Source organism: Columba livia, chromosome 33 (assembly GCF_036013475.1).
Source record: "Columba livia isolate bColLiv1 breed racing homer chromosome 33, bColLiv1.pat.W.v2, whole genome shotgun sequence".
Classification (NCBI taxonomy): domain Eukaryota; kingdom Metazoa; phylum Chordata; class Aves; order Columbiformes; family Columbidae; genus Columba; species Columba livia.
In genome coordinates this window covers 109074-122269 of record NC_088634.1, presented here as the reverse complement: position 1 = coordinate 122269, position 13196 = coordinate 109074, and the positions used below count along the sequence as shown (strand labels likewise).

At 64.5% G+C, this 13196-nt stretch overlaps 2 protein-coding genes and 1 long non-coding RNA gene across 3 annotated transcripts in view; 2 read left to right on the top strand and 1 right to left on the bottom strand.

Moving 5' to 3' along the window:
- Positions 1 to 1813, top strand: part of LOC102095707 (retinal guanylyl cyclase 1-like) — a 28191-nt gene extending 26378 nt beyond the window's left edge. The window contains exon 20 of the mRNA XM_065044188.1: positions 726 to 1813. The gene's annotated coding sequence lies outside the window, so the exon portion shown is untranslated. The remainder of the gene's footprint in view (positions 1 to 725) is intronic.
- Positions 1814 to 2350: 537 nt separating this feature from the next.
- Positions 2351 to 11421, bottom strand: ZNHIT1 (zinc finger HIT-type containing 1). The gene is made up of 5 exons (XM_065044186.1): positions 11098 to 11421; positions 10546 to 10716; positions 8071 to 8150; positions 6892 to 7061; positions 2351 to 2496 (listed from the first exon to the last, which is right to left on the bottom strand). Exons 1-5 carry the CDS (start codon positions 11402 to 11404, stop codon positions 2475 to 2477), a joined length of 750 nt encoding a protein of 249 aa, XP_064900258.1. The 5' UTR covers positions 11405 to 11421; the 3' UTR covers positions 2351 to 2474.
- On the top strand, positions 11352 to 13151 carry LOC135576894 (uncharacterized). Its single transcript, XR_010468571.1, has 3 exons — positions 11352 to 11509; positions 12000 to 12091; positions 12998 to 13151. It is a non-coding gene; the product is annotated as an uncharacterized LOC135576894 (long non-coding RNA).
- The last annotated feature ends 45 nt before the right edge of the window (positions 13152 to 13196 follow it).

Here is a 13196-nt window from a genome sequence, read left to right as displayed (position 1 = left end):
CAGAGTCAAGCATCTCCACAGGTGATACTCCAGACCATAGAGTTTTAACCCAAGGAAGCCACTGTGCATCTTCATCCCACCCTTCTCTATGGCCACAGGGCAAGGAGAGTCCTCCAGACCACAGAGAGGGAGGTGGAGCGCCCCCATAGAGCCCCTCTGCACCTCCGTGGGTCTTCTAAGACCATAGAGTTTTACCCCAAGGGAGCCACTCTGCACCTTCATCCTGCCCTTCTCTATGGTCACAGAGCAGTGGAGTCCTCCAGATGATAGAGAGAGGAGTAGAGTGCCCCATAGAGCCCCCCTGCACATGGTCACCTCTATGGCTGCCAGGGCAGAGAGTCCTCCAGACCGTAGAGTTTTACTACAAGGGAGCCACTCTGCACCTTCATCCTGCCCTTCTCTATGGTCACAGAGCAGTGGGGAGTCCTCCAAACCATCGAGAGCTTTGGGCGCCGAGTCCTGCAAACCATAGAGTTTTACCCCAGGAGAGCCCCTCTGCATCAGCATCCCGCACTTCTCTATGGTCCCAGGGTGGGATGAGTCCTCCAGACCATAGAGTTGGCGCTAGAGCGCCCCCTACCCCCCCCTTCCCCACCCCGAGCTGCTTTATGACCACAGAGACACCACAGACAGAGCGTCCCCCCCCTCCATACTTCCCACAGGCAACTCTCTATGGTACCTCTATGATATCTCTATGGTATCTCTATGGTTTCCACCGCTTGCAGGCCCCGCCCCTCCCCCCGCCCTGGGGCATCGTGGGACCTGGAGCATCGCGGGATGGCGGGAGGAGTAGCCGGACACGCTGATTGGCTGCGGCACAGGAAGTAGATGCTGGTGGGGGCCACGCCCCTTCTGGACTCTTAAAAAAGGGGCGGGGCAGGAAGTCCCTGGGGAGGGGGCGGGGCCATGGGGGCCCAGCCAATCAGGACGTGCTGAAAAGGGGGAGGGCCCTTGGGGGGGTGGGCGGCCATCTTGGATGGCAGCCATCTTGGCAGGTGGCCATCTTGGAAAGTGGCCATAGGGGGCAGCCATATTGGGCAGCCATATTTAGATTTTGGAAGGCCACCATCTTGGGTATCCATTGTGGGCGGCCATGTTGGGCGGCGGCCATGTTGGGCGGCCATATTAGATGGCCGCCATCTTGGAAAGCGGACCATATGGAAGGTAGCAAGATTGGAAGGCGGCCATTTTGGATGGCAGCCATCTTGGGCAGCAGCCCAGTTGGAAGGCGGCCATTTTGGGCGGCCATCTTGGAAAGCGGCCATTTTGGAAGGCGGCCACTTCAGGCAGCCATATTGAAAAATGGCCATCTTGGTAAGCGGCCATCTTGGTAAGCAGCCATCTTGAAGGCGGCCATCTTGGAAGGCGGCCATCTTGGAAGGCGGCCATTTCGGACGGCCATATTGGGTGGCCATGTTGGAAAGCACCCATCTTAGAAAGCAGCCATCTTGGAAACGCGGCTGGCAGCCAATGGCACCGTCCGTACACTCTTAAAGGGACAGCCACTTATCGGGGGGGTTTTTAGCTTCATTCCCTCCCATTTCTCTATTTAAACCCCCCTTGTCAGTCTGTCTGTCTGTCTCTCCACCCCTCCCCCCCAGCCGCCGTCGGCCATTTTAGCCTCAATCTCAGGGATTTTCATCTGTAGACCAAAACCACCCCAAGAGCAGCTCAGGGGGCGGCGCTGGGGGGGAATTTCCTGTAGAAAAAACCCAAGACTTTTGCTCAAAAAAGAGGTTCTGGAGTCGGCCATCTTGTTCCCCCAACCAGGGCGGGGCTCTTAAAGGGGCAGCGTGCGGGTGGCCATGTCGGCCCCGCCTCCCTTGTGCCGGCCCCCCCCCCCTCGCGTCGGCCCCGCCCCCCCCTCGCCCCGCCCCCCTCGCGTCGACCAATCCCCCTCACGTCGGCCCCACCCCCTTTTGTCGGCCCCGCCCCCTCGTGTCGGCCCCACCCCCTTCTGCCGGCCCCGCCCCCCTCCTGTCGGCCCCGCCCCCCTGCTGTCGGCCCCACCCCCCTCCTGTCGGCCCCGCCCCCCTCGCGTCAGCCCCGCCCCCCCCGCGTCGGCCCCACCCCCTTCTGTCCGGCCCCACCCCCCTCGTGTCAGCCCCCCCCCTCGTGTCGGCCCCGCCCCCCCCGCGTCGGCCCCGCCCCCCCCGCGTCGGCCCCACCCCCCCCCGCGTCGGCCCCACACCCCCACCCCCACCCCCCCACCCCCCGCGTCGGCCCCGCCCCCCTCGTGTCGGCCCCACCCCCCCCGCGTCGGCCCCATCCCCCCCACCCCCCCCGCGTCGGCCCCGCCCCCTCGCGTCGGCCCCGCCCCCTTCTGTCAGCCCCACACGTTGACACCGGGTGCCTTTACCATCCATTTATTGTCCCCAGAGGTGACGCTGGGGGGTGGGTGACACTGGGCAGGGGGCGGGGGTGGGTGACACCGGGCGTCCCCATTGGCCGCAGCGGTGACATCACCGTCCGCGTCACACCGTCCACTTCAGGCACCTGTGGGGGAGGGGAAGGTCAGGGGGGGTCCCGTGTGACCCCCAGGTCCTTGTCACACGTGTCCCCATGTCCCCACCCCCCCATTTACCACGTGGCCCTTTGGGCATCGCGGCCTCCACAGGCCTAGGCCAAGGGGCACCGTTGTCCCCCCAAATGTCACCCAAATGTCCCCCCCACACCAGTAGTATCACCCCCTTATTCCAGGGGTGTCCCCCCCAATTTCATGGGGTTTCCCCCCCAATTTTATGGGGTGTCCCCCCCAAATTCATGGGCGGTCCCAGTGGGTCCCAATCCAGCAGGCCCAACACAACATGGCGCCACGGCCTACACAGGCCTAGGCCAAGAGCCACCATTGTCCCCCCAAATGACCCCCAAACGTCCCCCCAACGTCCCCAACACCCCCAGGAGTGTCCCCCCAACATCCCCCCCCATTCCAGGGGTGTCCCCCCCAATCTCACAGGGTGTCCCCCCCAATTTTACGGGGTGTCCCGGTGGGTCCCAATCCAGCAGGCCCAACACAACATGGCGCATTGGCCTACACAGGCCTAGGCCAAGGGGCACCGTTGTCCCCCCAAATGACCCCCAAACGTCCCCCCAATGTCCCCCCTACCCCCAGGAGTGTCCCCCCAACATCCCCCCATTCCAGGGTGTCCCCCCAATTTCATGGGGTGTCCCCCCCAATTTTACGGGGTGTCCTGGTGGGTCCCGAGCCAGCAGGCCCAACACAACATGGTGCCACGGCCTACACAGGCCTAGGCCAAGAGCCACCATTGTCCCCCCAAATGACCCCCAAACGTCCCCCCAATGTCCCCCCCACCCCCAGGAGTGTCCCCCCAACATCCCCCCCCATTCCAGGGTGTCCCCCCCAATCTCACAGGGTGTCCCCCCCAAATTCATGGGCTGTCCCGGTGGGTCCCAATCCAGCAGGCCCAACACAACATGGCGCCACGGCCTACACAGGCCTAGGCCGAGAGCCACCATTGTCCCCCCAAATGACCCCCAAACGTCCCCCCAATGTCCCCCCCACCCCCAGGGGTGTCCCCCCAACATCCCCCCCATTCCAGGGGTGTCCCCCCCAATTTCACAGGGTGTCCCCCCCCAATTTTACGGGGTGTCCTGGTGGGTCCCGAGCCAGCAGGCCCAACACAACATGGCGCATTGGCCTACACAGGCCTAGGACAAGAGCCACCATTGCCCCCCCAAATGACCCCCAAATGTCCCCCACACCCCCAGGGGTGTCCCCCCAACATCCTCCCCATTCCAGGGGTGTCCCCCCCAATTTCACAGGGTGTCCCCCCCCAATTTTACGGGGTGTCCCGGTGGGTCCCGAGCCAGCAGGCCCAAAACAACATGGCGCCACGGCCTACACAGGCCTAGGACAAGAGCCACCATTGTCCCCCCAAATGACCCCCAAACGTCCCCCCAATGTCCCCAACACCCTCAGGGGTGTCCCCCCAACATCCCCCCCATTCCAGGGGTGTCCCCCCATTCCAGGGTGTCCCCCCAATTTCACAGGGTGTCCCAGCAGGTCCCAATCCAGCGGGCCCAACACAACATGGCGCCACGGCCTACACAGGCCTAGGCCAAGAGCCACCATTGTCCCCCCAAATGACCCCCAAACGTCCCCCAATGTCCCCCCTACCCCCAGGAGTGTCCCCCCAACATCCCCCCCATTCCAGGGGTGTCCCCCCAATTTCACAGGGTGTCCCCCCCCAATTTTACGGGGTGTCCTGGTGGGTCCCGAGCCAGCAGGCCCAACACAACATGGCGCCACGGCCTACACAGGCCTAGGCCAAGAGCCACCATTGTCCCCCCAAATGACCCCCAAACATCCCCACAATGTCCCCCCCACCCCCAGGAGTGTCCCCCCAACATCCCCCCCATTCCAGGATGTCCCCCCCAATTTCACAGGGTGTCCCCCCCAAATTCATGGGCTGTCCTGGTGGGTCCCAATCCAGTGGGCCCAACACAACATGGCGCATTGGCCTACACAGGCCTAGGCCAAGAGCCACCATTGTCCCCCCAAATGACCCCCAAACGTCCTCCCAACGTCCCCAACACCCCCAGGGGTGTCCCCCCAACATCCCCCCCCATTCCAGGGGTGTCCCCCCCAATCTCACAGGGTGTCCCCCCCAATTTTACGGGGTGTCCCGGTGGGTCCCAATCCAGCAGGCCCAACACAACATGGCGCCACGGCCTACACAGGCCTAGGCCAAGGGGCACCATTGTCCTCCCAAATGACCCCCAAACGTCCTCCCAACGTCCCCCCCACCCCCAGGGGTGTCCCCCCAACATCCCCCCCATTCCAGGGTGTCCCCCCAATTTCATGGGGTGTCCCCCCCAATTTCACAGGGTGTCCCGGTGGGTCCCGAGCCAGCAGGCCCAACGCAACATGGCGCCACGGCCTACACAGGCCTAGGCCAAGAGCCACCATTGTCCCCCCAAATGACCCCCAAATGTCCCCCACACCCCCAGGGTGTCCCCCCAACATCCCCCCCATTCCAGGGTGTCCCCCCAATTTCACAGGGTGTCCCCCCCCAATTTTACGGGGTGTCCCAGTGGGTCCCAATCCAGCAGGCCCAACACAACATGGCGCCACGGCCTACACAGGCCTAGGCCAAGAGCCACCATTGTCCCCCCCAATGACCCCCAAACGTCCCCCCAACGTCCCCCAATGTCCCCCCCACCCCCAGGGGTGTCCCCCCCATGTCCCCCCCCATTCCAGGGGTGTCCCCCCCAATTTCACAGGGTGTCCCCCCCCAATTTTACGGGGTGTCCCAGTGGGTCCCAATCCAGTGGGCCCAACACAACATGGCGCCACGGCCTACACAGGCCTAGGCCAAGAGCCACCATTGTCCCCCCAAATGACCCCCAAACGTCCCCCCAATGTCCCCAACACCCCCAGGGGTGTCCCCCCAACATCCCCCCATTCCAGGGGTGTCCCCCCCAATTTCACAGGGTGTCCCCCCCAAATTCATGGGCTGTCCTGGTGGGTCCCAATCCAGCGGGCCCAACACAACATGGCGCATTGGCCTACACAGGCCTAGGCCAAGAGCCACCATTGTCCCCCCAAATGACCCCCAAACGTCCCCCCACCGTCCCCCCCACCCCCAAGGGTGTCCCCCCAACATCCCCCCCATTCCAGGATGTCCCCCCCAATTTCACAGGGTGTCCCCCCCAATTTCACAGGGTGTCCCAGCAGGTCCCAATCCAGCAGGCCCAACACAACATGGCGCCACGGCCTACACAGGCCTAGGCCAAGAGCCACCATTGTCCCCCCAAATGACCCCCAAACGTCCCCCCAATGTCCCCCCCACCCCCAGGGGTGTCCCCCCAACATCCCCCCCATTCCAGGATGTCCCCCCCAATTTCACAGGGTGTCCCCCCCAATTTCACAGGGTGTCCCAGCAGGTCCCAATCCAGCAGGCCCAACACAACATGGCGCCACGGCCTACACAGGCCTAGGCCAAGAGCCACCATTGTCCCCCCAAATGACCCCCAAACGTCCCCCCAATGTCCCCCCCACCCCCAGGGGTGTCCCCCCAACATCCCCCCCCATTCCAGGGTGTCCCCCCCAATCTCACAGGGTGTCCCCCCCAATTTCATGGGCCGTCCCGGTGGGTCCCGAGCCAGCAGGCCCAACACAACATGGCGCCACGGCCTACACAGGCCTAGGCCAAGAGCCACCATTATCCCCCCAAATGACCCCCAAACGTCCCCCCAACGTCCCCAACACCCCCAGGAGTGTCCCCCCAACATCCCCCCCATTCCAGGGTGTCCCCCCAATTTCATGGGGTGTCCCCCCCAATTTCATGGGCCGTCCTGGTGGGTCCCGAGCCAGCAGGCCCAACACAACATGGCGCATTGGCCTACACAGGCCTAGGACAAGAGCCACCATTGCCCCCCCAAATGACCCCCAAATGTCCCCCACACCCCCAGGGTGTCCCCCCAACATCCCCCCCATTCCAGGGGTGTCCCCCCCAATTTCACAGGGTGTCCCCCCCCCAATTTTACGGGGTGTCCTGGTGGGTCCCGAGCCAGCAGGCCCAACACAACATGGCGCCACGGCCTACACAGGCCTAGGCCAAGAGCCACCATTGTCCCCCCAAAATGTCACCCAAATGTCCCCCCACCGTCCTCAACACCCCCAGGGGTGTCCCCCCAACATCCCCCCCCATTCCAGGGGTGTCCCCCCCAATCTCACAGGGTGTCCCCCCCCAATTTCATGGGCTGTCCCGGTGGGTCCCAATCCAGTGGGCCCAACACAGCATGGCGCCACAGCCTACACAGGCCTAGGCCAAGAGCCACCATTGTCCCCCCAAATGACCCCCAAACGTCCCCCCAACGTCCCCAACACCCCCAGGGGTGTCCCCCCCCGTGTCCCCCCCGTGTCACCGTGTGTCGCGGTGGGTCCCGAGGCAGCGGGCGCAGCAGAAGCGGGCGCCGCAGCTCACGCAGGCGTAGGCCGAGGGGAAACCGCAGACGGCGCAAAAATGGCGGGGGGGGCGGCGGGAAGGGCCCGCGCAGGCCGACACGTAGTTGGGACCCTCGGCCGCATTCAGGTTCTGGTGGGGGGGGGGACACACAATGGGGGGGTCACCCCAAAATCGACCCCCGTGGCGTCAAGTGACCCCAAAGTCTTAAAGTTCCCGTGAAATCCCGGGGGGAAACACCCAAAAAATGGCCCAAAAAACAACCCAAAAGGTTCAAAATGTGCTTGGGACCCCCCCAAAATTGTTGTAATGCGCCCCAAAATTCATCCTGTGAATGAAAAATGTGTGGAGACCCCCCCAAAAAAGCTTCAAGACCCCCCCAAAATAGGCTCTTGTAGACCTAAATTTGTCCCTTGGTGATACAAATATGCCCCAAAAGAGACTCCAGAGCCCCCAAAATGTCCCAAAACTGCCCCAAAAATGCACCTGAGACCCCCCCCAACCCCCCCAAATTAACCCAGGGCCCCAAATCTGCATTGAGACCCCCCCAAAAAGCTTCAAGACCCCCCCAAAATAGTCTCTGGGAGCCCTAAATTCATCCCTTGGTGAACCAAATACGCCCCAAAAAGAGCCACCAGAACCCCAAAAATAGACACAACACCCCCCCAAAATGTCCCAAAACACCCCAAAGTTCATCCTGTGCTCCAAAAATGTACTGAGACCCCCCCAAAATTGATCTTGAACCCCTAAATCCCCCCCGGGTGCCCCAAATACGCTCCAAAACGACCCTAAAAAGAGCCCCCAAAATCAGCACAAGAAACCCCCAAAATGTCCCAAAACTGCCCCAAAAATGCACTTGAGACCCCCCCAAATTAACCCAGGCCCCCAAAACCACACTGAGACCCCCCCAGAAAGCTCCAAGACGCCCCCAAATTGTCTCTTGTAGCCCTAAATTCATCCCTGGGTACCCCAAATATGCCCCAAACTAGACCCCAGTGCCTCAAAAATAGACATAAAACCCCCCAAAAATGTCCCAAAACGAGCCCCCAAAATGCACTTGAGACCCCCCCAGCCCCCCAAATTAACCCAGCGCCCCAAAACTGCACTGAGACCCCCCAAATTTGTAACCCCCCCCCCAAACCTGCTCCTCCAGCAGCGCCTGGAAGTTCTTGCGGAACCGCAGCTTGAAATGGTCACCCCGAGTTTTCTTCTTCTTCTTGCCTGGGACCCCCCCAAATATCAGACCCCCCAAATATGAGACCCCCCAAATATGAGAACCCCCCAAATATGAGAACCCCCAGTTCTCCCAGTTCACCACAAATCCCCCCCCCAGTTCCCCCAGTTGCTCCCAATCCCCCCCCAGTTCCCCCAATCCCCCCCAGTTCTCCTCAATCTCCCCCCAATTTTCCCAGTTCCCCCCAGTATCCCCCCAGTTCAACCAATCCCCCCCCCAGTTTCCTCCAGCCCCCCCATTCCCCAGTTCCACCCAGTCCCACCCCCCAGTTCTCCCAGTTGCCCCCAATCCCCCCCCCAGTTCTCCCCAGTTCACCCCAATCCCCCCCCCCAGTTCTCCCCAGTTTATCCCAATCTCCCCCCCAGTTCTCCCAGTTCAACCAGTCCCATGGATCCCCCACCCCCAGTTCTCCCCAGTTCCCCTGAGCCCTCCCAGTTCTCCCAATTCAACCCCAGACCCCCCCAGCTCCCCAATCCCCCCGGGTCCTAGTGCCACCCCCATAGTCCCAGTTCCCCCCACCTGGGTCCCAGTGCCCCCCAACCCACATCCTTGTGCCCCCCAACCCACATCCTTGTGCTTCTCTGGGTCCTAATGCCCCCCAACCAGGTCCTTGTGCTTCTCTGGGTCCCAGTGCCCCCCAGCTGGGTCCTAATGCTTCTCTGGGTCCTAGTGCCCCCCAACTGGGTCCTAATGCTTCTCTGGGTCCTAGTGCCCCCCAACTGGGTCCTTGTGCTTCTCTGGGTCCTGGTGCCCCCCACCCCAAGTCCCAGCGACCCTCACCCCAGGTCCCAGTGCCCCCCAACCGGGTCCTTGTGCTTCCACAGGGTCCTAGTGCCCCACAACCGGGTCCTAATGCCCCTCACCCCGGGTCCTAGTGCCCCCCAGCCGGGTCCTTGTGCTTCCACAGGGTCCTAATGCCCCCCAGCCCAGGTCCTTGTGCCCCCCACCCGGGTCCTAATGCTCCCCAACCAGGTCTTAGTGCCCCCCAAACCGGGTCCTAATGCTTCTCTGGGTCCTAATGCCCCCCAACCAGGTCCTTGTGCTTCTCTGGGTCCTAATGCCCCCCAACCAGGTCCTTGTGCTTCTCTGGGTCCCAGTGCCCCCCAACTGGGTCCTAATGCTTCTCTGGGTCCTAGTGCCCCCCAACTGGGTCCTAATGCTTCTCTGGGTCCTAATGCCCCCCAACTGGGTCCTAATGCTTCTCTGGGTCCTAGTGCCCCCCAACTGGGTCCTTGTGCTTCTCTGGGTCCTAGTGCCCCCCACCCCAAGTCCCAGTGACCCTCACCCCGGGTCCCAGTGCCCCCCAACCGGGTCCTTGTGCTTCCACAGGGTCCTAGTGCCCCACAACCGGGTCCTAATGCCCCTCACCCCGGGTCCTAGTGCCCCCCAGCCAGGTCCTTGTGCTTCCACAGGGTCCTAATGCCCCCCAGCCTGGGTCCTTGTGCCCCCCACCCGGGTCCTAATGCTCCCCAACCAGGTCTTAGTGCCCCCCAACCCAGGTCCTAATGCTTCTCTGGGTCCTAATGCCCCCCAACCGGGTCCTTGTGCTTCCCCAGGGTCCTAGTGCCCCCCAACCGGGTCCCTGTGCCCTACACCCAGATCCTAATGCTCCCCAACTGGGTCCTAGTGCCCCCCAGCCCGGGTCCTTGAGCTTCCCTAGGGTCCTAGTGCACCCCCCAACTGGGTCCTAGTGCCCCCCAACCGGGTCCTTGTGCTTCTCTGGGTCCTAGTGCCCCCCACCCCAAGTACCAGTGACCCTCACCCCAGGTCCCAGTGCCCCCCAACTGGGTCATTGTGCTTCCACAGGGTCCTAATGCCCCCAACCCCGATCCTTGTGCTTCCACAGGGTCCTAATGCCCCCGACCCAGGTCCTTGTGCCCCCCACCCGGGTCCTAACGCTCCCCAACCAGGTCTTAGTGCCCCCCAAACCGGGTCCTTGTGCTTCTCTGGGTCCTAATGCCCCCCCAACCAGGTCCTTGTGCTTCCACAGGGTCCTAATGCCCCCCAGCCCGGGTCCTAATGCTCCCCAACCAGGTCTTAGTGCCCCCCAACCCAGGTCCTAATGCTTCTCTGGGTCCTAGTGACCCCCACCCCAAGTACCAGCGACCCTCACCCCGGGTCCCAGTGCCCCCCAACCGGGTCCTTGTGCTTCCACAGGGTCCTAATGCCCTCAACCCCGGTTCTTGTGCTTCCACAGGGTCCTAATGCCCCCGACCCAGGTCCTAGTGCCCCCCACACCAAGTCCCAGCGACCCCCAACCAGGTCCTTGTGCTTCCCCAGGGTCCCAGTGCCCCCTCCCCTTGTCCAGCGAAACTCGGGACCCGTTTCCCGAACTGAATCTCCCTATTTCCCCCCCCAAATCGCGGTTCCCCCCCCTCGCACCGGTCTCGGCGGTATCGGCGAAGTTCGGGAGCCGTTTCCCGGGCCGGGGCAGCCCCGCCTGGGGGTCGTCCCCGAAATTATCGTTCTCCAGCGCCTCCAGCTGCCGGTTCAGCCGCCTCTGCCGGGTCGCCCGGTCCAGGACCCGCCGCTGAGCGGCCTCCGGGACCCGCCCTGGAAACGGGGGGCTTACTGGGGGGGAGCGGGACCCCAAAACTGCGGGGGGAGTCGGTAACGGAGCTCGGGGACCCCCCCATTGTGACCGGGACCGTTACTGGGGACACCGGGAGCCTCGACCCGGGACACCGGGAAACCCCTGGGACCCCAAAATTGAGGGGGGAGCCGGTAACGGGGCTGGGGGGACCCCCCTACGACCCGGTAATGGGGCTCCGGGACCGGGACGCGCCCCCCGGGCCACCGGGACCGTTACCGGGGACACCAAGCCCCCACTCCAGGACATGGGGACCCCCCCGGAGCTGCCGAGACCCCGGGAACCGCCCCCCCACGATCCCCAAACCCCCCCCGGTAACCGAGACCCCCCGAACGGCGACCGACCCGACACCTTCTTCTCCCCCATCTTGCTCCGCAGCGCCACTTCCGCCCTCACCGACGCCACTTCCGCCGCGCTACCCCACCCACTTCCGCCCTCACCCACTTTCTTCCGCTTCCCCGCCCAATTCGCTGTGGGCGCGCCCCCTCCGCACAAGCCACGCCCCCTTTTCCACGTGGCAGCGCGCTCCGACCCCCGCCCCTCCTCTGCTCGCATTGGCTGGCGGGGCGGGGCGGCGGGCGCGGATTGGAGGGAGGAGGACACGCCCCCCGCTTGGCCACGCCCCCGCGGCAGTCTCGGTGCCGCCGCCATGGCGGAGCTGCCGGTTCGGGCCCCGCGGGCCGCTGCTGCCGCTGCTCCCGGTTCTTTTGGGGGTGTTGCTGCCCCCTGCGGGCTCCCGAGGGCCGCCCGGGCCTGGTAGGTCACGGGGTCACGGGGTCACGGGGGTCAGGGGTCAGCCAGAGGGGGGGTGGAGGAGGGAAAGGGGGACATTGGGGGTCAGGGGTCATTGGGGGTCAAGAGGCAGCGGGAGGGGGATGGGGGTGGAGTGGGTGGGGCGTCAGGGGTCATTGGGGGGTCAGAGGTCACCGGGGAGGTCAAAGACCACAATGGTGATACTGGGGGTTGGGGTCACCTGGGGTCAGAGGTCACAGGGGAGGGGGCAGAGGGCATTTGGATCAGAGATCATTGGGGGTCGGGGGCAGAGGTCATCGGGGGTCAAAGGTCACAAGGGCCATTCTTTGGGGGTCGGGGTCGCCGGGGGTCAGAGGTCACCGGGGAGGGTTGTGTGTGTGTGTGTCAGTGTTTGTTGGAGGGAATGTGGCGGGTCAAGGGTCACGGGGAGGGGTCACGGGGAGGGGTCAGAGGTCATGGCGGCAGGGTCAGAGGTCACGACCTTTGACCCCAGAGCAGCTGCTGGTGCTGACGGTGGCGACCGAGGCGACCGACGGGTACGAGCGGTTCCTGCGCTCGGCAAAGCGCTTCAACTACAGCGTGCAGGTGGGGGACCCAGGAGTGCGGGGGACCCAGGAGTTCGGGGGGGGACCCAGGAGTGCGGGGGGACCCAGGAGTTCGGGAGGGACCCAGGAGTGCGGGGGGGACCCAGGAGTGCGGGGGGGACCCAGGAGTGCGGGGGGGACCCAGGAGTGCGGGGGGACCCAGGAGTTCAGAGGGACCCAAAGGGTGGGGGGGACCCAAAGGGTGGGGGGGACCCAGGAGTTCGGGGGGGACCCAGGAGTTCGGGGGGGGACCCAAAGGGTGGGGGGGACCCAGGAGTGCGGGGGGACCCGGGGCTGGGAGGGGACTCAGGGGTTGGGGGGGACCCAGGAGTGCGGGGGGGACCCAGGAGTTCGGGGGGGACCCAGGAGTTCGGGAGGGACCCAGGAGTGCGGGGGGGACCCAGGAGTGCAGGGGGACCCAGGAGTGCGGGGGGACCCAGGAGTGGGGGGGGGACCCAGGAGTGCGGGGGGACCCAGGAGTTCAGAGGGACCCAAAGGGTGGGGGGGACCCAGGAGTTCAGAGGGACCCAGGAGTGCGGGGGGACCCAGGAGTGCAGGGAGGGACCCAGGAGTGCGGGGAGGGACCCGGGTGGGGGGGGGACCCACAGGGGGGAACCCAAGTTGGGGGGAACTGAGGGGTGAGGGGGGTTGAGAACCACAAAGGTGACGTGGGGCTGTCCCCCCGGCCCTTGTGTGTCCCCCCCCTGTCCCCCTGTCCCCCTGTCCCCTCCTGTCCCCCTATCTCCATGTCCCCATATCCCCCTGTCCCTCTATCCCCATATCCCCCTGTCCCCCTGTCCCCGTGTCCCCATGTCCCCGTGTCCCCATATCCCCCTGTCCCCCTGTCCCCCCGTCCCCCTGTCCCCATGTCCCCATGTCCCCCTGTCCCCCTGTCCCCTGTCCCCAGACGCTGGGGCTGGGCCAGGCCTGGCGGGGGGGGGACGTGGCGCACACGGTCGGGGGGGGACAGAAGGTTCGGTGGCTCAAGAGCGCGATGTCCCCACTGAGGACACGGCAGGACCTGCTGGTGCTGTTTGTGGACAGGTGACGGGGACAGGGGACGGGGACAGGGGATGGGGACAGGGGACGGGGACAGGGGGACAGGG

Coding starts and splice junctions, on each gene's coding strand:
- ZNHIT1 (XM_065044186.1), bottom strand. CDS start 11,404: ATGGCGGCGGCACCGAGACTGCCGCGGGGGCGTGGCCAAGCGGGGGGC. Junction 10,717..11,097: donor GGGGGAGAAGAAGGTGTCGG/GTCGGTCGCCGT, acceptor CCCCGTTTCCAG/GGCGGGTCCCGGAGGCCGCT. Junction 8,151..10,545: donor CGCCGATACCGCCGAGACCG/GTGCGAGGGGGG, acceptor GGGGGGTCCCAG/GCAAGAAGAAGAAGAAAACT.